Source organism: Onychostruthus taczanowskii, unplaced genomic scaffold (assembly GCF_017590055.1).
Source record: "Onychostruthus taczanowskii isolate IOZ18803 unplaced genomic scaffold, ASM1759005v1 scaffold67, whole genome shotgun sequence".
NCBI lineage: Eukaryota > Metazoa > Chordata > Aves > Passeriformes > Passeridae > Onychostruthus > Onychostruthus taczanowskii.
The window spans coordinates 5,260,466-5,286,758 of NW_024504455.1; the positions used below are offsets into that span (position 1 = coordinate 5,260,466).

Here is a 26,293-nt window from a genome sequence, read left to right on the forward strand (position 1 = left end):
TCCCAGTGATGAGCAGAGAGGCAAAACAGCACAGTTACAGAATTAGCACAGTCTGCCTTACACCCTCTGATGTTGCCTCACTAGATCACATTTCTATCTTCCTCTCCACCCCTCTCCCATGCCCCAACTTCTCCCCCTTAGCCCACCCTCAGCATCCCTGTTCCAACACTGGGATCTCTTTACCAAGATCTTTACTCATCCATAGCAACTGGGAACCCCAGAGGCTGGGATAATCCCAGCCCATCTCACACCCTGTGACAACTGATGCTGCTCACATCCAAGGGTCCGAGGACATTTTTTCTCCTGTCCAAAGTCATGGCTAATGACTGGCCAAGAGAAATCTTATACCCTAAACTGTGAAACCTCAGCAGGGCCCTATATGTAACCCCCAGAACAGTTGTTTTTTGTAGTTGTTCTCTGTCCCTCTGCTGCTGTTTCAGCAAGAGATGCAAAGTGCAGTTGCTTTCTCAGAGGTGTTGGTTTCAGCGAGTCTTCCCTCCCATTTGCTGCTACAGGACTGTAAGTTAGAAAGGGCTTTCCCTCAGGACTTTTGTAGATTGGAAACACAGCATCAGGGTAACAACGATGCACGTGGTTTGAGGGACAGAATCCCTTCCAGGAAGGTGATTCACCTTTCAGTGTGATGAGCTGGTGTATGATGCTGTAAGTATCACACTTATGATGGTGTATGAGCTGTATGATGCTATAAGTGCATTCCAGCTTTAGCCTCATCCTGCTTTTCCCCTTTGGAAAATAATTCCTCAGCAGCAGCTATTGGTAGCATCAATGTCACCACAGCCACCACCTGGCTTCACCCTTTCTCAGTTTTCATCTCAAATGCAGCTTGGAAGCTTGTGAAAATTGTTCTGGGATGCAAGAGAAAAGCACCTCTAAGTAAGTGTTCATTTACTGCTGCCTGCAGAAAACAGGAGAGACTGAGATAAAATATACAGAAATTAACCCACAGTGTGCAAACAGCTGTGAAGGACCACGGCTGGCCCTGAGCTCTCCACAAAGCCACAGTTCATCACTTACCTTGTGACACTGACATATCTGGGCTCAGTGGACCTCTCCAATTCCTCTCTCTCTCCCAGCCAGAGGTACTCACAATGCAGGCTGGGAGCACTGACATTCCTGTTTCTCAAGCTAAGCCACTGCAAACTACTCCCAGGAGGATGCCTATTCATTGCTGGCCCTGTGCCATGAAAGACTGACCTAATGAAGCAATGCAGAACAGCTGAAGTTGGCAGTGCCTGTGGCCTGGACAATTAGAGGTGCAGTTATTGGCAAAATATTTGTGCCCCAAAGGTTACCACATGCAGGTCCCCTGTCTTGATAATTCTGTAATGTGAAGATTTTGTTTTTCCCTCTTTCAAAATCACATGTAAGTTTTGCATTTGAATCCTTTAAGGACAGAACACAACTTTACTTAAAATAAATAAACAAATCAGTAAACACCTTAATTGGAGCTCTTTTGTAATTACTAAGTTATAACTAGTGCCTCCTAATGTTAAAAGTCTGTCCAGAATATTATGCATACCAAATAGAAAATATTGTGTATGCCAAGGTATCTCACTTTTACTCCTCTGATTCTTTCCCTGATCCTGCTGTGAGTGAGGAGCTGAGTGGGGCTAGAATGCCCCAAGTCTATTAGCCAAAAAAGAGCACTTCGCCTGTTAAATCATGAGGAAAATGCTAAATGTCACCCAGCCAATGGTGCACTCAGAGCAATCAGTGCTGACCTCTTTCCTAAAATTAAGCACTTGCACATCTTCAGCAGATTTTGAAAATAAGGGGCAAACAGACTCCACCTCTTTATACTCAGGGGAATGTTCAAGGGATATGAGATAAAAGAATAATTCCTTCCCCTTCAGATACATTATAAAAGCAAGAGAGGACTCACAATGGATTTTTGTGCTATTGACATAAGTTTTTTTCTCAGAAACACAGAAACATCAGAAGTACACAGGTACAGAAAAGACCAATTACATGGAGCATCAGGTCAGACTAATTAGATGGACTTCAGTGTTTTGGTGTCAAGCAGGGAAGAAGCATGATCTAGGTGCTCACCCAGTCAAGATCTGCATGGAGAAGTTGCTTTAAAATGATGCAGGCACATAATAAAAATAAAAAATAAAAAAAAAAAACAAAACCAAAAAACCGTCAGAGTTAAAATTATGCCAGACATAATTCAGAAGAGCTTTCCAAAATAGAAATTTTGTACTTAAATGCCTTACTTGACCTAAATCTGACTTTAGGTTCCTAAATAAAGCAATTCCACGAAGTCACTAAAGCTACACCAGAGAGAAATTTAGCCATAAGTGACATAATTTTGTCATGTAATTTGCACCTTTTCTAGGTCCAAAATATTATTCCATTACCATTTTCAAGAGACCATTCTAAATCTGTGTATCATCACGACACTATAGATTGATCCTTTGAGCAGAAGGTCAATATTTAAGAAACTTGATTCATAATAACCTAATATTAAGCAATTAGTTTATATATATATATATACACACATATGTATGTATGAGTAAATATATAGATGCTCCTCCGAGCAGTTGCTGTTTTCAAGAGTCAAGTCTATTTAAGTAGTAGATTCTGTGCAAGGGTTAACCTCTGCAGATTTGTCTTTAAAGATATTCATAGCAAAGAAATGAATTCCTAAGGAAAACAAATTCTTAAAGCAGGCTACACCTTTCCAAATCCTGGTTGAAACAGGCAGCCAACTTGCACATATAATTAAACTTCAAACTCCCCTGTAAATGGCAGCCAAATTTCAATATATTTTTTCTGAGGGTGGTTGATGTAGGAAGATTTTCATGAGATGTTTCCTCCTCTAGCATCAATTTAGTGATGTAAACAGAGATAGATTAAACCTGCACACCTTTCAGGTTGATATACCTGACGGGGGGAAAAAAAATCTCACAGCTGGCATTCTTCCTGAAAACTAAAATAGATGACAAAGTAAAAGAGCAATCTTCTATCGACACTTAATGAAGACAGGCTTCAAGAGGTTTTTTATACCAGAGAGCACTTTACACACCAGGAGGAGACAAAGCCAGTAGATTTCTGCAGCTGAGGATTGCAGTCACAGCAGAATAAGTAAAATAACAAAGAACATATTACTTGTTAAATCACTTACACTGGTTTTCCTTTGGATTCACAAGTCAAAATTATAGATTGTCCTTCTTCAGGCCATGAATTGGAAGAAATGATTTTAACTAAAGGTGTATCTAGGAAGAAAAAAATAGACAACTTGTTGATATACACAAAAAAGATTTATTATCTAAGAGTACATTCTTCTCTATTTACAACAGACTAAACCACAGATTTAATTTACACTTGGAGACAGTTTCATATGGAGCCTTGTGCAGTTTCCATTGTCTTCAGGAAGGCAATAAAAATGACCAATGTAACTAAACCAGTAACTTTTTATATCCCTCGGAGACACAGATAGAAAGCATGTGTATACCAAGAGAAAACAATTTTTTATTTCTGTATTTGATGCAAATACTCCATATGACTAACAAAAAGTCTGATATCTAACAACAAAATAAAGAAAAAAAAAAAACAACATCTGGGATGAATAACAAGTACTCCATGCAATTGTTTGCCTATTTTTAGGCTGATATGATGGAATGCTGCTATTAGAGGAATGAATGCAATAGTGTACATTTGAATAAGAACCCTTTTGTTGTTGCAGAATCTTGAAACTCATAATAAGAAAGCTACAATGGGCTTTCAGATAAAATACCTTGTTACAGACATTTTACAGGATATTATTTCTGAAATGCAATAAAGCTGCCCCTAAACCATAACAATCTTAAACAGAATTTGCAAAGAGAATGTTTCAAATATCTTCAAAAAGCACTACAGAAGAATCTGCAATCTGTCCAAAGTGATTGGATTAGTTTTATAGTTTTAATTGCAAAAAGATACACAATAGAGCTACTGTGAATTCATGCCAAATAGAGCATTTGAAGTAGATCTTTAACTTTTAAAAAAAATGCCACCTAGCTTGCAAGAATATATTTTTATAGTCAACATATGACTTAGAGGGGCACCTTTACAAAAAAAAAAAAAAAAAAGACGATAAAGAAAGGAATGTAACACATTTTTTCGTTAGGAAGAGGAAAAACAAAGTTCACTGTCACAGTGAAAAAAAAGTCAGGTTGAGTGGAAAAATTTCTATTTTTTTCCTCATGGTTTCTTTCTCTATAGCTTCCTAATACAAACCACTTTACCCTGCAAATCTAGGATACCTAAGTTTTGTCTCACTAAGTTTGCAGTTGCTGGTACCCTTAGCAGTGAAACCACTCATGTCCTGTTATTAAGCAAATGTGAAAGAGCACAATAATATGACCCCACAAAATCAAACAAAAAGAAAATTAAAAAGATATCCTCTTATTGAGATGCCAATAGTCCTGCTATGCAAATGGCATCTGAACTGTTAAAATTATGGAAAATTTTTCTAACTTTTGATTTTTTTATTTTTATACAGCACAGGACAGGAAGAGGGAAGGACTTAGTGCAGACTCTGTAATTCCACTGAAAGTATTTCCAGCATCATTCAGCTTTCCAGAACAGCTGCTCTAACCTTATACCAGTAGCAAATCTGTTCCACAAATTCATATTTTTAAGGACCCTGCAAACCATTATGCAGGTGACTAATCCTTTGGAGGCCAGGCTGGCATTTTCTTCATTTTTAGCACATGCTTAAGGCACTGACCTCAAGTGCCTTAATAAATCAGGGCATCAAGTACTTCTGTGATTTCAGTGGTGCTGTTGAAGATGAATAAATTACTCTCTTGACTATACATTCAACCAGAGGAGCAAATTAGTATCAGATAGGAATACATGAAGAATTTAACTGAGGGAGGGAGACAACTAATGCAATGAGATCAAGAGGTTTTCAGAGAAATATGAGAGAGCAAAACTTTGATGCAAGTAATCCTGACAGCCACAGGTGAAGGAAGAAATTAAAGGGCCATCTAGCTATTATTCCTGGCTTAAATATTTAAAAAATTATCAGCATTTTATGCAATACTGTAAATGACCCAAATAAAATTGAAGAGAGGATTCCAGACAATTAAGCTTCCATTTGCATGGATCAATGCAGTGCTGCTTGCCCCTACTTGAAGTTCCCATTCCTACTTTAATCCACCAGGCAGCTCTCTGTTCTCCATGCACTTTTAAACAGAGCTTACTAACACAGAAAGGTCTTATATTTATGTTTCACCCTCTAAGGCACAACAAAGTGGTGTAGGAAATACATTCCCTAGTGGTTTTCCCTGCTAATTGACTTAAACAGTAACTACTTATTTCTCTAAAGCAGGAAACACAGGGTTTAATTCAATATATAATTTTTAGGGAAGACAACAATGGAAAATCTTTGCATTTTTTTAATGATTCTTTTTAAAAACTAGATATTCTATTTTGACTGCTTTATTCTCAGTATTACTGTTTCTATTTTTTATTTTTAGGCCATGCTTGATTTCTCTCCAGAATTAAAGTGTACACTTAAAAAGGGAAAACTTTTAAGATAAACCTGCCCTCTATTTTCACATTCATATCAATAATTTAAATGAGAAGAAATCTTCAGAATAGTTGAATTGAATCAAAACTAACCTAAATATCTTATTTTTACAAAGATGATAGAACCCTGCTGACTGGTACTTTTCCAGAACACAAAATGCTATTACAAAACACTACCTCCTGCTGTGACTCCTCATTTTAGAAGAACTTAAAAAGTATAAATGTACTCTATCAATATTGTGAGTTTTGACCTGTCACACTTCAAATATTAATCATAACAACTGGAACATCACATGATCTCCAGCAAACATCAACACTAGAAAACAGCCTGAAGAAAGAAAAGCAAGAACTTTACAGAAAAGCAAGAACTAATACAGAAAGAGGCTGATTTCTTTTCAGATATGTTTATCAGCTTGTTATAAATAATGTAGATATGCCAAAAAAACCCCAAACAACTCCTTCTACAACCAGAACAAAGGAGTAGACTCAAGAGTAATGGGGGTCAGATCTTTTTCTCCTCCTCTAAACCCAGTAGAAAAATACCAATGTGTACCAGCTGAACTTACCTGTAATTTAATAACTTGCATATTTTTTTGTATGTAGCCCAGCAATTTCATGAAAATAAAATACCATGGGTCATTATTCAAAGCAAAATTCTTCTGAACCAGGGAGTGGTGACTACAGTTTCTTTACATTATCTACAAATATCGCCTTATCCTAAGGTCTAAGAATATTATGGAGGAGATAAGTACTCCAAAAAAAAGAATAAGCTTTGGGAAAGTCCAATTCTATAAAAAAACCCAGTGGTTTATGTGGATGTAAGCACCACAGCAAGTTCTCTCAGTACAACACACTGCTTTCAGTACCCTTTCAGTGGCTTTTTTAGTTACATCCATCTCCAGCAGCGAGAGCCTCTTTGGCCCTCCAGGCTTTAGTTTGAGTAACGAGGTACTTATGAGCTAAAACTGACTGCTACCACCAACCTGAACTGAGGTTCAAACATGTCTTAACATATCTTCTACCCTCCATGAGCACAGAATCTGCTCATTTCTTTCTGGACATACCAGCTACAGGTAAGATTTATGGCATGGGGCTTTTTTTTTTTTTTTTTGTATAATCTTTCGTGATTCAGCAGACCAAAGGCAAAAGTTCCACTGAGTGATTCTGCTTCATCCATCTTTCTAGGATTTGGACTCATCTCATCTCAATAGCCTGGGAAACCCATTTCAAAGTTTTGGGAAGATTGATCTATTTTTGATCAGGCTATGTCATCTTCAGCAACAGAAAAAATCAGTAAACATGTGTGGAAAATTGGTACCAGCTTATACTGGTAAAAAATCTGATCTGCTGCATGAAGAAATAAACACTTCAACACTTGACTTTTGTTTTACTTTTAGCAGCAACTGATGGCAACACTCATACCTTGTGGAACTGCATAACTGACTGATTTAATCTCTTTGAAGCTATTTTCAAAATAAAGGTGGTTCTCATCAGTCACTAGACCTTTGCTCTTAATCAGATCTTTGCTTAAAGGTGTGTTCGCCTTCAGAATGTACTTGTTGTTTTTACACTGCTTGAAGCAAAACAGACTTCAGTGTATATTAATATTATTTTATCACCAAGCCTTTATAAGGTAACATGCAGGATTAAATTCGTTCACACAAATTTACTCATATAAAGTAATCACATGAAAGTTGCTGGAAAAAATCCCTCCTGATAAGTTATGTTATACTTCACGTGCAAACCCTCGACAAACACAGTGTAAAACTGGAAAACTGAGTTCATAAAAATAAACAAATTTGCTAAGATCATGAAACAGGCTAACAACAGAATCAGACAATTAATCTCTGTATTTTCTTCTTAGTGTCAAGATAGTAGAAGTGTAATTTGGCCTATTTTTCATACATATCTTCAGAAGTCCTTGGTCTCATCAGTTCTCAGCAAAACCTTTCATGGAACTCACAGCTCTGGCTGGGTCACTAAATCAAAGTATAACCCTTTGCATCCTAGGGCATTCATCAGCGACAGGTGTGTAGGAATAAGCACATGAAAAATAATTTTGTGAGACAAAGTGGTAGCATTAATATCAAGTTATGATAGGAACATGCTGTTTTATCAAATAATCCCTCTCTAATGTAATCATCTTCAGTCAATGTAATTACAATCCCAGAAACAGAAAATAAGACCACATTTTTCCTTGGGCAGGAGTTAGGGTGGGTGGAGCACATATATTTCATTGGTACTGTTAAGAAACAACAATTCGAAGCAGTAGACTATTCAGGAGTAGGAATATTCATGATCTTGTAGTCATCAGAATTCCAAGAGTGCTGAAAATGCACCTGTGCAAAGAGCCATGCAGCAGTCTTTCCTCCAGGTAATTTTGATATAAGTATTACTTTAGCTGTAATATAAACTTCTTGCCACTAGATTTCTCTACACATTTTGTTAAAAGGTAAATCTCAGCCTCCACTGGTGTTCCAGTGAAAGGAGGATTAACAGAAAAAGTCTTAGTGGTTCTCCCCTGCAGAAATTTACATAGGAATATTGGATCAGATGTACAGATCCAAGTCAGGGCTCCTAATTTGCAAATTTTCTGCTGAATTATGGATTTTTTTTAAAAAAAGAAATAAATGCAATAATGTACTATGACATTTAAACTTAGCACCCCAAATATCTTCCAATGTGGCTGAATCGTCAGAAAGCAGACAAGAACAAGTTCACCTCCTTCTTTTCCCCTACAAGGGTAGCATTACTAATCCCAAGGATCCTGTACTTCAGCAGTCAACATTTTAGAAGCCTGTTCTACCTCCATGACTCAGGAAGCCAATTCTATACTCCCTCACTCAGACATAATTTGATTTTTGTGAGAAGTGCTAATCAATCCATCAAGATCAGTCATTAGACCCCATGCAGTGATTTATGAGAAAAAGAGGTTACTTATTCCACTGAGTACTGAAATATCCACACTATGTTGATCAGATCCAGTAAAATACTTATTTGGCAGTAATTTAGAGATTAGAACATTCAGCCTTCGGAGTTCATGGATTAAGGGTTTGGTCTGGTTCAGAGTGCAAGGACATCCCATGCAATAGCAGAGGTCAGCCAGGAATGCTAAGGTCTTCCTTCCAGCCAGATTTTAAACTAAGATTTCACTTTGAAAAGGCTTTTTCTCCTACCTATTTCCTAGTTTGGATAAATCAAGATATTCTGACACACTAAAAAAAAGCCAGGTATTAGAACATTTTTTGCCCAATACACATAATGAATTAGAATTCCTCAAGCAATTCAGTACTGTGCACATTGTCTCTATTTACATTCAGTGCCAACATAAAACAGAATATACCCTTCACTTTACATTTAGAAAAGCTTTCCAGAGCCGATTAGGATATTCGCAAAAAGAAAAACTCATAAAACTTTAAAAATCCCCACCTGTTCCTAAGAATGTGTCAATTCTTAGCATCGAGTGGTTTTGGTACATCCATTCTTGGGCTTCACATGCAAAAAACTTACTTAATTATTTTTAAGTACTTTTTGGGCTGGTGGCCTCGGAGTAGCTTTCTTACATGTCAAACATGACAATATTTTTGAATAATAATTATTTTTTTAAAAACAAAATAATTAAATGTAAACACAATGCCATAAGCAGATCTTAGATATTTTACTAATGCCAACACAAACTTAGGAAAACCTTGTCCAAACTGGTAACAAATATATACTCAGCTAGAGCAATTATGTTTCCACACTATCATTTCATATAAAATGCAGTGTCCACTCAAGTATTTTTAAACTCCTTTATTGCATGAAGTCTGTGAGTCCTACTTCCCTTCCCAAAGTGAAATGGCATCACAGAAGATGTGGGTTCTACCACATTTCAATTAAAATCTCCTGCAGTATTATCCATTTAAGGTCTCACATACTATACAGTAATTTTGCCAAACATTTGGATCTTCTCTTTTTACATGTTTAGCATGATTTTCTCAAGATCAAAGCAATCAAATAATTAATATTTAAAATCAAAATTTTTTTTTGCTGTTTAAGTAATGATCAATTCATAAAGTCAATAATTAATATTTAAAATCAATTTTTTTTATTTTGCTGTTTAAGTAATGATCAATTCATAAAGTGGTATTGGTCTCAACTTTTAGTTTTGGTTAGGTTGTTTTGCATAATTTTAAGAAAATGGGTGATAGTGGTGGACTAGTCAACCCAGGACATAGTGTCAAGCAGAAATGACATTTCTCTTGACTTCCTCTGTTTTTCCTTCACCAACAAAAGCATTTTTTTCTGGTTTGTAGAATATTAAAAGACCTGGCACAGAAAAAATGTCCCATTTGGTGACAGTAACATATTGTGTTCAATATATACAAGGTGCAGAGAGAAAGATAAATCTTTTAAATTATTTTAGTTTATGAGTCTTTGGGGCTCAAAAGGAAAAATCCATTGGTCAGGTTCTTTCCTGTATGCATGGCACACATCAGTGTGATATATGCTGCCTAAATCTCTTTTTCTTAAAACACAAGGGAGTCAGTACTTATTTTCTCTCTTTTTTTCACAGTGTCCTACTTGGTCTTGAAAGTTCTAGTAAAAAGAGCTAAACCTTGTGAAAACTGTAGAAAAAAGGAGGCACAGCTGGTCAAACATTTGCATGTGATGAAGAAAAACTTAACAGCTCTACACAACACATCACTACAACAAATATATTAAACCTCCAAAACAAGGCTCTTCTAACTGATTAGTTTTCGTGCAGCCAAATTGTCAGGTGTCTATCTCAAAACCAGGGCAGAAACAATCCTGTCCCTAATTGTGTCATAAATAATTGAAAGCAGCTCATTAACATCATTTGACCCTAAGACTCTGTTGGAATACTTTGATTCTGATGCATCTTTCTTTAAAAGTGATTCTCTCTCTGTAGATTATGTTATGAACGTCTCACTAGCTGCAGCAAGAAGCTGAGTTTGTTGTACTGAAACCTGTGATCCTTGCTGGACTTGCTGTTTTAGTGCAAATTATGTTAACAGCAAAAGGAAAGACACAGGAAAGGTCCAGGGAGGGGCAAACACTTCTCTGGCTGCGTTTGTCAGGGGAAGCAAGAGCTCACAATACATCAGGATGTGCTACAAGTGTTACTTACAATCCTCCTGCTAAAAGCACTGATACCACCTTCTTATTTAATCTTTTAGGATGATAAGTAGATGGTTTTAACTACCTTTAGTCACTAGAAAATTTCTCCTATACTCAAGGATTTAAAAAGCCTTAAAAGTACTGCTAGCAAGAAAAGGCTTTGTTTAACAAACTAGGTGAGGACTGGATCCAACAGTGTGGAATATGATGAAGGATCCACTCAGGAAGAAAGCTGTGCTTGTGTGACAGAGCAGTTCTTCCCACTGTGATCACTGAGCATCCCATGAATGCCAGGTTTTACCTTCCTGGACCCTAAGCAACACAGGGAACCTCTTACTAATTACTTGCCAGTTCAGAATACACTCAGCTGAGCTCCAGGCAGCCCAGATAAAACACACAGACCTTTCCTACGGTGTAACATCTGTGCCATGGCTGCCAGATCATCTGGCAAGGAAAAGGATAACCCCACCTTCCTCCCATTACTGACTGTTTCCAGAGTACTCCGAGTTCAGAACTAATCACTTAATCTTGTGCAGCAGCACCTCCTGCCTGCATCTGTAATACTCAGATTTACTCCACCTTCTTTAATAAATATATTTACCTTGTTGTTTTTTGATTTGATCACAAGCCACCATTTTCTCTTTGTACCAGAGTGCAAGTTACTATAACTGGTTCATTACAACATATTTTTCTTCTTACAGGTTTAGCTAAATTATGAGCTACCAACAGCATGTCCTTACTTCATGGTTCTATTTTATGACCACAAACCTTCTGAATACTGAAAAGCTTTCATAAATTTCTCAGATATTTTAGTGTGGCAGTGAACAACAACAGTTCTGGTGCTATCATTTTAAAAAATGTTATAAAAAACTAACAGTCTGATAATAAAAGATTATTGCTACCTAGTAATAAATGGCTGCCAGATGATAAGATTTTAAAAGTTTTTCCTGAGAGACTAATTAATTTATTGTCTACCCATTTTTGTCTGTTTTTTTTTTTTCAAAATGCATGTTTGTGAAATCTATTTATGTCACAGCCTTCTACATTTTTCATTGCGTTTTTTCTCTCTCTTATATCCGTGGAACCTTTCCATCATTTCCAGATGCAAAGATAAAATAAGCAGATACCTCTGAAAATGATGATGTATCTACTTTCTAAATTAATTAGCACTGGAGAAAGCACAGGCAAGTTTCAGGAACCTTTATTTTTCCTTCAGAAACCATGAGATTATAATTTTCATACATGGATAGCAATTACAAAGCTCATTGAAAATTCTGTAGTCCTACATAATTTCATCCTCATTTCTAAAAAAACATTAAAAAATAGCCTTAGGAAAGAAGAGATTTTAAAAGTAAATTCCAAGGACAAACCACTCCAGCATGCACAAAAATAAGCATCAGATTGGATATCCTAAATGAGACGAGAAAGAGGAGAGAGGAGCACTTTAATCAGCTCTGTGCAAGTGCTCACCATTTTTAATAGCTTTTACACTTACCAGCTGTGCATCCTACAGCTGTGAATCAGCATTTCCCCAAATTTGGCTTATTTTGTAAATGGCAAGCAGCATGGCTTCTGTCTGTGCACTGCTGCCTTGAATAAGCACTTAGGTGCAAGTCTGGAGATACAGTAAGTTTGATGCTCTGCTTCAGAAGAGAATGAATAACTCATTGCTTAAATGGATGAGAGAAAAAAAAATCAATATTATGTATCTGAAAAATTATTTAATTAGTAATATTTGTGGGTGAGTCAGGCTCGTTCAACCAAGCTTCCTTTAAAACCTTCTGCGGCCCTCTCTTAGTCACACTACAGGCACATAGAATATGGTACCATATCCACATGGATATTCCAATGTCTTCTTTTTCACTCCTTTAAAACTGCTTTACAGTTAAGCAGGACCAGAAACAGCATATGGTCCCTTTGTTACCTGAGATTCTTTGATGAATTCTGTTGTGTCATCCTTAATCTCATCTGGTTTATTTTAAAATTACGTTTGTTGTAGGAAAGAGTAATAACAGCTTGTAACAGAAGAGTGTAAATACACTTTCCTGGATGCAAAACAAGAAAGTGGATGCCAGTGTGGGGGAAAAGAAAGATTGATCAGTCAAATATTCCCTCCTGACTCTCACATGAGTGCCTGAATTTGAGCACCAGCCTGGCAGGAAACCATTTAGGTTACTAATTCTGTGGGCATTGATTATGTGGTACTTTGTTAAAGATATCCATTGGACTGGCTTCAGCACCTCACCAGCGGGTCATGCCAGGCTCCCTCACCACAATTACTAAAACACAATAAAGGAAGGAAAATGTGGTAGCACATAACATGTGGCTTGGGGTTTTGGGAGGGTGAAAAAGAAGCTGGAAGTACAACACCAAAGCGCCACAGTTCCTCCCTGCTCCATTTCAAATGTTTACAACTTTACCCTGCCTTTGTCACGTAATGAGCTTTTTGATCATTCTTACCTACCTTTGTGCTTGGCCTTAAAACAGGCAGAGATAAATGTGAGCACATCAGTCGCCCCTGCTGAATTAAGTGGAGGACAGAGTGGCACTGTTACCACTCTGTTCCCACAGTGCTGAGTGTGTGCCACTCTGTGGAGACAGCACCAGACAACAGCCACTCCCCTTTACAAGGCTTTGCAGAATGGGTCACTGGTTTCTGAATTATGCATTAAGTCACATCCACACATGTATGATATGGTGGAAACAATATTTTCTTTGCAAACCAGTTCTGTTTTCTCCAGTGAATGCAAGCAGTGAAGCTTAGTTTTACAACTTTCATCTTGTTTAATTATTTTTGTCATGCCACTTTTTCAGAGTAAACAGTAAAATCTGTTCCATTTAGCCTCTCCATTGCCTTACACTGTGCTCTCTCCAACTTCTGCTTTTATCTCACTTCTGCTGTTAAGAGAAGGCAAAAAAAGAGAAAAGACAAAGAAAAGTCTTCTGCCTAAACCACATTTTAAAGAAATGTTGAACTTTGAGAGAGCACATGACCTTTCAGCGTAACTTTATCTTCTGCTTTCTCAGATTCTTTTGTTTAAAGCCTTCATTGTTCTGTTCTGTCTGACTTAAATTATCTTGAATATGGCTTAAGAACAGTGGCACATCCATAACTGTTGGAGAAGTTAAAGAAGAGCTCTGTATGCTCAGCATTTCCAAATATCTCTTCAGTCTTTTCTTTGACATGCATATCAGATATTATACACCATAAAAATTTAGTCTATATAAAAATAACTAAGCAGTAGCATCAGGAAATGAGCATCATTTGCTTCTTGAAAATATTAATCCCACTCTCATGAATGGCAAACTTCTCTTCCTTGGGAGGTTCTGGTAGTGGTCTCTACATTTGTTTTTTATGTTTTCCTCCAGACTGTCTTACCTGCTTGCTAGTCATTCCTACTTTTAATATTATTAAACCCTCCCTCCCAAGCTTCCTTTAAAACCTTCTGCAGCCCTCTCTTAGTCACACTACAGGCACATAGAATATCCTGCCCACACTAGATTTCAAAGTTTTTATGCAGAGTAGACAAGCCACCCTGTGGATTTTCTACAGAAGATTTTACAGAGAAATAAATTCGATTATATTTCACTTGTAAACTGTATTTGAAGATAAACCTCCAGATGGTAAAGGTCAGGATTGTACATTAACCCTTTGAACTGGATACCCCCTTTGAAAGATGAAAGTTTGGCAGTAAATGGACTTACAAGTTTATGAATTATTTTGCATTTAAATAAGGTATTTCTTATTTTCATCTGTCATTAACCTAATTGATCTCATTTAAACATGCAAATTCTAGCAGTGAACTTTTCTGTTCACAGATATCATCCTTTACTGTGTACAGTAACTATCCTTCAAGTTTCATTTGTTTCAAGCATTCACCAGTACGAAAAGTTTAATAAATGTAACTCTACTAATTAACAAAGTGCTTACATAATTATTGAGCTATATAATTAACATTTTACTTAATTTTCATTCAATATGAAGAAATGTAGAGTACTGAGACTGTAGCTTTTAAATTGCATTCTTATTAATACTGTTTTTATCTGCATCTTACTCTGGTAAGTATAGAAACATCCCTCCTTTAAGGGAGATAGACCAACAGCTGGTCTTCAAAGTACTGTATTGAGATATATTTATTTTCCATATTAACATTCACAGGGTGAATTCAGGAACAAAACCCAAACCTGTTTGGGTTGGCTGAGACTCACAACATGGGTGAGTCTGGGATGGGAACCTGAATGTGTAAAAAGGATAAACTTGTATGAGAGAGAGCCAACTGGAAGACAGCAGAATTGTCTCCTCAAGGTCACAGCAGCCCAGCAGAATCTTCAGTGAAAGAGAAAAGCAGGAACAGTGCTCACAAGTTTGATCTCCTTTCAGATTCAGGGAGTCATTTATGAAAACATCCAGCTTTTCCTCATGAGCTACAGGACCTGAGCAGCTCCCAGGTTTTCACTGGAAGTGAAGGACATCCCTGCTTGCTTAGGCTTACAGAGATCGTCTGTGATCAGAGGCTTTGTGAGAAACCAAGGTCCTGTCTGCACATCAGACAGAAAATACAGCCCCCTGTTGCTTCTTAAGCTGGAACAAAAGGGGGCTTTAATCATTAAGACCAGGCTTCAAATGCTGGCCTCCTTCCACAAGTTCCAGAGGTCTCTGAGCTATCACAGTTCTAAACTACTCAAATTATACCATGATAAAATGGTTGTAGGAAGAGAGCAAATCGTGCCAGTTTAAAATAGAGAACTGCAAAGCCCTTGATGTGCAAATGTCATGTGAGTTCTTTCTTTTTTTTTTTTTTTTTTGTGACTCTTGGGAATTATGCCCCTGGAAAATCCAGGTCTTTTCACTGTATCAGAAGTTATTGGAGAATTGAGTGGTTAAACTCATTCATTGAAGTCATCATTACACAGACATTTTCTCTCTTGGCAACATCAAAACAAGTTTCAATTCTCACAAGAATTGCAACTATTTTCACTCCTGATTCAACACACAGGTTATTTTATTGAGTTCACCTAGTATTTTGGGGTCATGTTAAAAAAAAAAATCAAAGAAAAATTGGAATGCTATGCTGTGACACCTTATTATCCTAGTTAACAAAGCATTTTCTGAATCTGGGGATGCATCTCTTGCCAGATTCTCCATACAAAGATTGTAGCAGCGTGAAATCACACCAAATGTTACCAGATTTTACTCCTAGCCAGTGCGCCTGTCAGGGTGTCACAGGGTGTAATGAAGAGATGGTCACAAGCAAACGAGAATGACAAGCTCTGTTGACTGGTCAGAAACCAAAGAAATCAGCAACAGTGAAGGAAATTTCTTTTAACTCTCATATTTTCTTCACTTCAGAAAAACTTATTCTCTGCCTATAGAGTAAAAGCTTCTTCCAAAAAAAGAGAGATATGTCCTTGTTCCTAAAGTATAGGTGCCACTTAACGCTGGGAGAGTTCTGGGAGACATACCACTAGTCAAAAACAAACAAAAAGTAAATAACTTCAAAGCAAATGAGAAAAGGAGGTATGCCAAAGTGCAAAAGCAAAGATTTTTTTTTTAAGCACAAAATTGGGAGAAACAACAAAAGTAAGTAAAAAGAAAGGAACACATGAAGAGAAAATTAAAATCAACTTCAAAAAAGACAAATGGCCACATAGCCTAAAGAAAATGAATGTGTGACACATATTTTACTCATTTACAGTGCAGAAGGACCATATGTAGGCAGCAGAGAAAAGTTTTCCTTTCCTCTCCTATTTTATCACAGCTAAGAAGTATCCCATTTCTGTGTGCTTTTGCATGGGCACACATCTGCCCTTTCTGAGCTACAAAAAGTCAGCAAGTCTGGATAGAGACAGGCATCTTGAAGAGCCACTAACATATTTAACATGTGACATTCATTAGAATTGGACACTAAGACTTAAGGATTTTTTGTCTCTATGTACTGTTCTGATGGGCATCTCTGAGTCTTTTAGACATTCATCATATACCCAGAGTCCAGCACCCAACCATTCACGACCTTTTATTGCCTTTTTTTCAGAACGCCTTATTTCATGAAGGTGAAATGGTCTGCTATATAAAGGTGCAGTATGTTATATACTACAATTAATATATATTTTATATATTCACACACAATTTTACTAATTTTTGTTCAGAATGTGTATTTTAGAAGCTCTGTTCCAACAAAAACTTGAAAGCAGCCAAGCAGAAAAAATGCACTAAACCATCCTTGCGAGCATCAGGGAACTCTTTGATGAAATTACTCTGCTTGCAGCAGCAGAAATTCCAGACCCATCTTGCCATCAGGGAAGCCTCCATTTGTTGGTACATCAGGAGTGAGAGGGGCAGGGTGCTGTCAGACACACATGCACACACGGACACCCCGTGTTCTACACGGCCGCACCAGCGCGTGGCTGATCCCATCCGCAGCCTGCTGCACTCCCAGGGCTATCTTTACTTAATGCAAAATCAATACCTTTATTTCCAGGACAAAGATTCCAACATTCTCATGGAATGACTGCCTAATTTTAAAGTCCAGCTGTTCATTGCAAAAGAATCTAATAACAGCCCACAAAAGAAGTGTGCCTATCACACAAACATGTTGGAATAGCCTGTGGAAGCAAGTTAGCTGACGGCTATAGATTTGTCAGGCTGACAATTCACTGCACATCTGTGTCTGCCAATATGGAATTTACTCAGAATTGCCTCTCTAGACACTTCTTTACATAACACATATTTAGCTTATTAGTGCTGTCATTTGGGAGTGTGGTCAGCTTTTGAGCAAAATCTCACTGAGTCCATTAGCACGGATCACATCGCAGCTGCCATTTTAGAAGCACGATGATTAGGTTTGAAGTTCAAATGATTTGATTTCACTTTAAGGCTTCAAAAGCAGCCTCTGGGGTAGATTTACACAATTAATTTTTACTGAGGTCTGCTGGGTAATTTACTGTAGTCAGAGAATCTTCACTAAGGTAAGGTAATTACCACTGGGTAATTTTATGGCACTCTGTTCAGTATGAAGCAACATGTTGGCTGGTTGCTGCTCAGATAAGACCTGGAAGGAAGAGAAGATGCTGCTTTTGGGAACCACAACATATCTGCAACACTGAGGAGGGATAAGAAGAATTCATTGACTTCCCAGATGTGGACGAGAAATTGTACATGCCCTCAAAATGTCTTTTCACATTTTTTCAGCATGCATAAGGACATAGACTTTTTCACATCTTTTCAGCATGCATAAGGACTTAGACAATCTCTTAAACATTGTACTGAGAAGCTTTCAAAATTGAAGCACTGTACCCATCATTCTTTAATACGGGAACAAAGAATATATTCTTTGTTTAGTCTGAACATAGAAGTAAACAATGAAATTAAATATCCCTTTGAGATTTGTATTTCTCACTTACAAGAAGCACTTCCTAATAATCAGTGGCAGCTAGGCTGACAAGCAAACTTCAGAGCAAAGCCAGAGGGGATACAAGTCTATTTTAGGTTTGCTATTGACAGTAAGGGTTACAAGAAAAATAAACTCAGCAAGCAGTGTCATGCTACCACAAACCTCTGCTGGCCAAGCAGAAACTAAATTACAGTCCAACCTTTCAGCACAGCAGAAAGACTTGGGCAATTGGGCTGCCCTGCAGTGCACAGAGCACAACATACAGATGAACAGGATTGTTCAGATGAACACAAGTGAGACACAACATATATTACACACAAATCAGAAGATTGGAGGAGCTAATTATCCCGTAATTGGAGGGGGGGTATGTTATGCTTTCCCCTTTTATTTTAATATTTTGAGTTTGCAAAATTAATCTGTGAAGCCCTGTAAAAAAAAGGATTGACCACACCCTCCTTCAAGATAATAATATAGATAATCTCAACTGCCAGACTGAACTATAAGAATGAAAGTAAAGCAAAGAGCAGCAGAAGGACTTAGGCACTATTTCTATCACATACACATAAATATGAATAACAGAAAAAAAATACTTTGAGTGTAAAAGTTTAGTCCTCAGCTTCATTTCATACACTGTAACACTACTAGGAAAGCTTATTTGCTCTATCACAATAATAAAACATAAGATTCGTGTAAGGGGAAGAAGTGGGAATAAACATATTCTATATCTGATGGCTTTAATTTTGTTAAGTTTACTTCCTACTGAAGTTGATGATAAAAGCAGCTGTGTGGGCTCATAAGCACTTCTATCTACATCTCTCCATGGACTAATTACCAATATCTGTTTCACACAGTCCCAGCATCTAAGGCAGATTTAATTTCATTCTATCTTTCACTAGGCATATATCAAAACCTGTCATTTCATTCCATTATTTTGCTTTTTTTCCCTCTACCTATGCAATACCTATCCAGATTGCACTGGATGCAAACACAACCCTGCACTTCCTACTGTTCTCTTTTATTTTCCTTTGCTTTTAGGTTTGTTTGTTTGTTTTGATGGAACCACAAATTTTGTCCGTTGTCAGGGGCTAGTTGCTTGAAACAAACCAGGCTTTTCAACTTTCAGGCATAATTATACAGGGCAGAAATGCCTAGACAAGTTCTTATTGCCCTTTCCTTCTAATTAGTCATGAGACACTGATAATTCATGAGGAGCATCCATGTACCACAGATAAAAATTTTCAGATTTTAAGAAGGTGCTTAAAACTCAAGTGCAGTTCTGGTGAGTGATGCCTCATCTTTGTGCATTCATTCCCTGCCAAACTGATCCTCACCCATGCTGTTCTGTTTGACCATTTTAAGAGACTTGCTTATCATTCTCTCACAGTTGTCTGCTAATTTTATAGATTTCTGGGACATTAAGAGCATGTGGCAATGCCACACTAACTTGGTTGTGACTTTGGAGCCTACAGATTGTCAGATTAACAAATTCTCCTGACTTTGGGGTCCCATAATTCATCAACTTTGCCAGCACTATTTTACCCATGCTGCTTGGTGGCATTGAGGATATATGTTGGATCAGCTTCCACAAGGTGCTGCGAGCATGATTCTTGTTGATATAAACAAGATATCTTTTATACGTTTGAAATCTTATGGACTGACAGAAAAAAAAGCAGCTCCCAGTGGCTGCAGTAATATCCATGACAATGGTGAGCAACACAAGGAGAATAAAATCAAGGAGCCCAGGTCCAGTGTAATGTACTCCACTTGGAGCGTTTGGTATTGCCCCAGTAATCATTTCACACCTCTTCTTCTCTTTTTATAAAGTTTCCTTTCAAAATTTGACCAGCATTAAGACTCCTGAGCATGCCGACCATGGAAATGTAGGTGGCAAGGACAAGGACAACAAAAGACTGATCTTAGTGTTCTTGTCACCAATAACAGAATATTTCTTTCTCCATAGCTTTAAAGGGTTCTTCCACTCTCTGCCCTAAACTTCAGCTTCTTTTGGCACATTTATCACTTCTCTTTCTATGTGTAACGACTCTATACCAGTGCTAGAGAGTATTAAATTGATTGGTGGAAAATTAATGGAGCAAGCAGGAATGATAGAGAACAATTACTTGTGCATTATGGCTTTTGATAAGCTGGAAGTCTGGCGGGACACAAACATAAAGCACACCAGTAATGGAAACACCCAGTGCAGTCTGACCTTGTTGGAGAACTTCAGGGAGGCCAGAGAAGAGGGAGAAGGGACTTGTTCAAATTTTGGAGAAACAAGCCTAGAGGAAGATGCACCTCACTGCTATTTAACAAGGTAGTGCCTTACTATAAGGGTGAAAACTGGAAGGAAACAACAAATATTCAGGAAGTTTTATATACAAAAGGCCACAAAAAAGACTTTTTTGCCATATGAAGGTCATGTAAATCAGAGCCCTGCCTTTATTTTCAGGCACATTACACTATATTGCAGCCATTTTAAACTCTTTTTAGCTGTTCAATTTCTACATCTAGTGTTCCATTAAATTTGGTTCATCTCCCGTGGTGCCAACATCTTGAGCAAGGCACTGAAGAAAGAGCAAAGAATTAGGAAGTGAAGGCATGGGCGAGTTCAGTGGCTGATGGCTGTGCAATTTAGAATTCAAGGAAAGAAAGTTGTTGATTCATGTTGCCAGCACAGATGCATTTGAATATATTAGGAGAAGTGTTTAATAGCCATTTGCTGAAGAAAGGCCCTGATCTCCCTCAGAAAAATGATGGCAAGAATGTTTCAGAAACATTTTTAGCACATATGCTAATCCACATTCTCTTCTTTTTCAGATTTTTTTTTTTTTGCAGATGGCATTTTTAGCAAAGTTGTCAGCTTCTGTGTACAGAGTGCTTTTGCCATTCCTGCATTTTACATGTGCTGCAAGTCTTAGATGCTTATAGAAATATCCCTGTTTAGAAACAAGTTACATATGGCAGCAGTCCTTGACATGGTTCCCCAGGAACTGGTTGCAGTCACTGAACACTTGCCTGCTTCAGGGACAACTTGTCTGGTTTATAACAGATTGATTGTACCTGATCTAGAAAGAGATTCATGAAAGGTCTTTTGCCTTCCTTTGGTCTGCATTTTGCAGATGCCTGCTGCTGCTAGCTAGGCAACGAGATGTACAGGTGTTCTCCAGAAAAAAAAAAAAAAAAACAAAAAAAACCAAAAACAAAAAAACACCCCACCCAAAAAACCCCTTCAGCTATGCCCTGAAAAATGGTGGATATAATACAAATGAATATGAAAATGTCAGCTGATGGTGTCTCTCACAGTTTATAAGAGACAAAATCCCACTGACTCAAAGGACAACCTGACTTCAGAGTAGGGCACACAGATAGAAAACCAGAGTCATTCAGCTTTGGAACAATGCACTGTGGAAAACATCTTCTCCAGAAATGCTGTTTGAAATTTAAAAATAGCCAATATATAAAGATACAATACAACTGAAGTTTGGATTAACTAGATTAAAAATTTGTGTGGGCCAGGCCTAAAAATAAAGAGCTTTTCTTCCTGAGTCTGTGCTATCAACAACACTAGTGGGTTTCTTTAGCAGGATTCAGCATCATTGAGGTGATCTGCTACAGACTTTGCTTATTTATACCTTTGTTTCAAGTTTCGAGAAAATTTCAAGGAAAACTGTGAATTAGAATGCTCTTGATGTTAATAACACATTTACATTGCTTCAATGATAACCAAAAAAGATAAATGCATTTTCTTTCCACTACTTGTCAAAGAAAACCAAGAACTTAATCCCATAGTGCTCTCAATGGTAAAGATTTCATTAAACTATTTTGAGTCACTCCTGTAAAAATAAAATAAAAACCACACTCAACCAACCAAATACAAACCACAGAATTCGGCTAAAAAAAGATGTTATCTATCTGCACAACACCAGAGAACTTTGCTCCAACAGACACTCTGAAACAAAACAAAACTATAAAAGCAAGCATGTATAATGTGTATTACTTACAGTGGATTTCTAGAACCTGCATTGCTATCTGAGGTGTAGAGTTTAGGGACTCATGATCTACTCTGCAACTTACAACTGCACCATCATCACTGCGATCTGCTAGGAAATCCAGCGTGCTGCTGACTGTGAATGTTTTACGATTTGCATCTTCTTCTTTTAAATATTTAACATCTGAAAGAAAGAGTAAACTGTTAGTTATCTTTCCAATATTTTTTGGAAAAAAAAGTAGTCCAGCATTACACAGCTAAATTTTCCACCACAGTTGTTGGAATAAAACCATCTTTCATTGTTGGTCTCTTTAATATCAAGGTAATTAGTTATTCCTCAATTTGCTCTCATTGTCAGAGTAGAGATACATATTGAAAGAGAAAATTTTAAAACTGGTTCCATGATACTGCATTCAAACAGAAATTCCATTCATTAATACCTCTCGAATGTTTAGGTCCATATTTGGTATAAATGTTCTCTGTCGGTCATCTGAAAAAGATGGTGATCTTGTCCCACCCTCATCACCTTACATATTCACAGTGTCACTGGACATAAAATTTCCCAAGTTCGTTCTTACAGCCTCTCACAGTAATGCAATACATGGACATTACTGAAGCCACGTGCACACAGATTAATCCTGTGTTTACTTTATTCATTGCTTATTCTGTTGTTTGGTTAGAATTATGCTAATTTACTGATAGAACCAGGTATAGTCATCAATGGTAATAAACAGCTGTAAATAGAGCATGTCACAGTATTAACTGGAATATACAAATGAGTCCCAAGACTACCAGAAATAAAATTACTGCAGAGAACTTCCACTCACTGCTTTATACCATTCTAAACTGACCTGATACTTTTGTGCAAATCCAGTCAAAAATCTGAGTTTTCAGACCTGACATTGCAGTGGAGGGAGTTTTCAGCTATGCTTAGGAAGCATCATCTCAGCTCAAGGTTAAGATTCACATTCAGAACATTTTGTTGTAAGAAATACATGCTAGATCAGAAATGAAGATCCAAAAGACTGAGCATTTGAGTTAAAATGTCTGAATGTATTAACTGGAACATGAGATCTTCTTACACATACTTAAGAATTGTTTTACTTGGTTCCCAACTACTTGTGATACTTATTGATTTTAGTTTATTTCAGAAAAATGGTAAGCTTGTTGTATTGATTTATTGCAGTGAAAGCTTGAAAAGACATCTATAAATACTTAAACATATATATTAAATTACACTGAGATTTCATATGTCCTCTGTGCCCTAAAAAAAGTGAGAGGTTTCAGTTTTACAAATTATACTAAATCCCATTAGAGAACAGAATGACCTAAATAAAATTTCCATGAAATATCAATTTTAGAAACCAAATCTTCAATGGCTTAAGCTACATCACTTTAGATTAAAAATACCTCTGACATCAGAGAGGTGGTGTTTATCATTGTCTCCAGACAGACAAGGACACTGTGTAGTTATACAGTTTCCATTTTTCCCTAAAAATAATTATTTCTTGCATATGAGAATTTTTCTGCCTGTTTGCTGCTAAGCTTTAAAAGATTTCCATTTCTGTCATGGTCACTATTAATATTTAGGGATTAGTAGGTAAGTGATATATTGACCAGAGGTAAAGCAAAGTTATTATAATCAAACAACAAATGTCTTCACTAATATTTAAAGCAAACACATGTGATTTTGTTCCCAGAGTTAGGTTTCCACATCCAATAATAAGCACCTATATAGGTTACATTCTGCTTGTAAGTAATGTGCACATCCCTTTGCTTGCTGACTTCAGGTGGGGGACAGAAGACTCCTGAAAACATCAACAACTTCAATTTTATTGAGATGTTGTGGATTTTTAAACCTTTAGAAGAAGAAAAGCAGTTAATTTCCCAAACTGAGGTTGAGAAGTCCTTCTCTAGTTATCTACTATGTGAAAGAGTTCAACTTCCTGTGCAAAAAGGGGAGTGATAAGATTCTACAAACTGTTAGCATCCCCACCAACAGAAATTTTTAGCTTGTCTTCCTTACCAGCTGTATTTTCTCAGATGTTCCTTCATGGCAAATGAAGGTGTGATTGTAATATGTTCTAACTGAATGCAAACCCAACTGGATGTAAGAATGGTGGACATCAGCTACTGGGTACACACCATCACTCAGGATATTTTACAGATTTTTTAATATGTCAGTTGTAGCCTACTGTTTAATTTGTTTTCTTGCTTCTCCTCTCTCTCCTAAATATTGTCTTGAAGAAAAGGTTGAAAAGAAATCCATGACACATGCATTTTGTGTGGGATGCACTGTAATGGAACAGGCTGAAGGGATACAGCTTTATAGAGGAGGACCTAGGGGTTGCAGGACACGTTGAACATTGTGAACAGCGTGCCCTTGCAGGGCTGGAAGCTAAAACCCACTGCCTTGCATTAGCAAAAGCACAGCCAGAACGCCAGGGGAAGTGATCCTTCTCTCTTTGGCACGTGCATGGCTACACTGAGAGTATCAGGCCCAGTTTTGGGCTTTCTGAAAAAAAATTAAAAAAGTACCACAAACCTTTTGAAAAACACTGCGTTCAGTGGAGCTGTACAAGGACATCTTAATGTTGATATTATCTAACCCAAGGAAGAGAAGACTAAAACCAGACCAAACTGTTGCTTTAAAGTACATAAATTATGGCCATAAAGAAAGAAAGCCAGAATCCCCTTAGAGATGTACAACAAAAGCTGATGAGCACAAACAGAAGTTACACTTAGACAAATTTGGATTATATATCATGAAATATCTACAAATAATGGAAACACTATACAAGAGTGGTTTGGAATGCTGAAAAATCTAGCCCAGACAGAAATGTTTCTATGGAATTTCTTTCCTGGGAAACTTTTCAAATATGAATTGAAGAAGACCTTTAGCCACTTGATTCAGCCTTGGGATAGATGTTGGGCCAGACAAAACCTGGGGATCAGCTTTGGGCCCACTTCCATGACTTTCAGAAGGGTGCACATAAAGATATGACTGTATCAACTAATACAGGGTTATATCTCATAGGTATGGATGTTTGATAGGGAAAATAATAAATGGAAATGATGGAATGTCCATCATTCTTTGCTCATTGCAAGCTATTTATAAAAGCACACACCTGTAGCTCACAGAAATATTCATCTTTTAAAAAGACAGTTTTTCTGGTTTTACATGGCAGATATAATTTTTGTTTGCATTTAAACACAAGTTCTGACATGAAATGGCCTTTTTATCTAAAAATAATAAAAAAAAATCATCTTTGCTTTAGAGGTTTCTCAAGATGATGATCAGTACCTCTCTGAAATCTTTGTGTATACTAAAATTAAAGAAACTTACTCAAAGTATCTTAACCTGCTGCAACAAAATCTTAATTATTTTTAAAATGCAGTCCACCTAGGAAAAGAAAAGAAAAAAAAAAAAGAAGAAAATCCATTCAAAATATTCCTGAAGCCTAAAAAAAGATATTTATATAATTTTGTTGAAAGAGCATGTTAACAAATTTTGTTGAGAAAGATAATTTCAAAATGAAAAATTTGCATTTAGCTTCTCCATTATTTTTGTTCTTAATAATCTTCCAGAAATGTCACCAGAATGCTAAACTGCAGATCCCTTTGTTAAGTTGGTGCATATATGAGTGACAGAACACTGAACTAAAAGGTGTGGCACCCAGTGCTTCACATCCAGTCTCTCTCATTACTCACACTTACTTTATCAAACACTATTCCTCTATCAGATGATGATTCCTTTTTTGAGTCATAGCAATGGAGCTACAATTTTAGAGTGGCTTTTTCCCCTCTGGTGCAACTCTGATCTCAGTGCATCATTTATATTCGTTTGCAGCATGTATAATACAGTGGAACACAATTGGATTTACTGGTGCTAGACAGACGAACTTCTAACCTTTAATGTCAGCTGCATTAGCATATCATTTCATATCTATTTTCTCAGATTTATCATTTCACCTTTTACACTGCACAAAGCTAATGTAACTTCTGCTGATGCCACTGCAGACCGGTTAGGTTATTTTATTTCTAACCTTTGAGAAATGGCAATGTGCTCTTCAGAAGACCTAGAAAACTGAACTGAAATGAATGTTCCCAGTACTTTCCTCCTATTTCTGGTTGTTGGGGTTTTTTTCCCTTTTACCGTGCTTTTTAATATACCTTTTTTTCCCCCATCCTCTTTTGGTTTTTGTTTTTTTTTTTTTATAAATCCTTTTAGGAACCATTGAGAAAAATAAAT

General features: G+C 37.0%; 1 protein-coding gene across 1 annotated transcript in view; it reads right to left on the reverse strand.

Moving 5' to 3' along the window:
* The window catches only part of CADM2 (cell adhesion molecule 2), a 575,572-nt gene that overhangs the window by 82,209 nt on the left and 467,070 nt on the right, over positions 1-26,293 (reverse strand). The window contains exons 6-7 of the mRNA XM_041420933.1: positions 22,055-22,225; positions 3,149-3,239 (exon numbers count right to left, since the gene is read on the reverse strand). Of these exons, the coding sequence (XP_041276867.1) occupies positions 3,149-3,239; positions 22,055-22,225 (262 nt within the window). The remainder of the gene's footprint in view (positions 1-3,148; positions 3,240-22,054; positions 22,226-26,293) is intronic.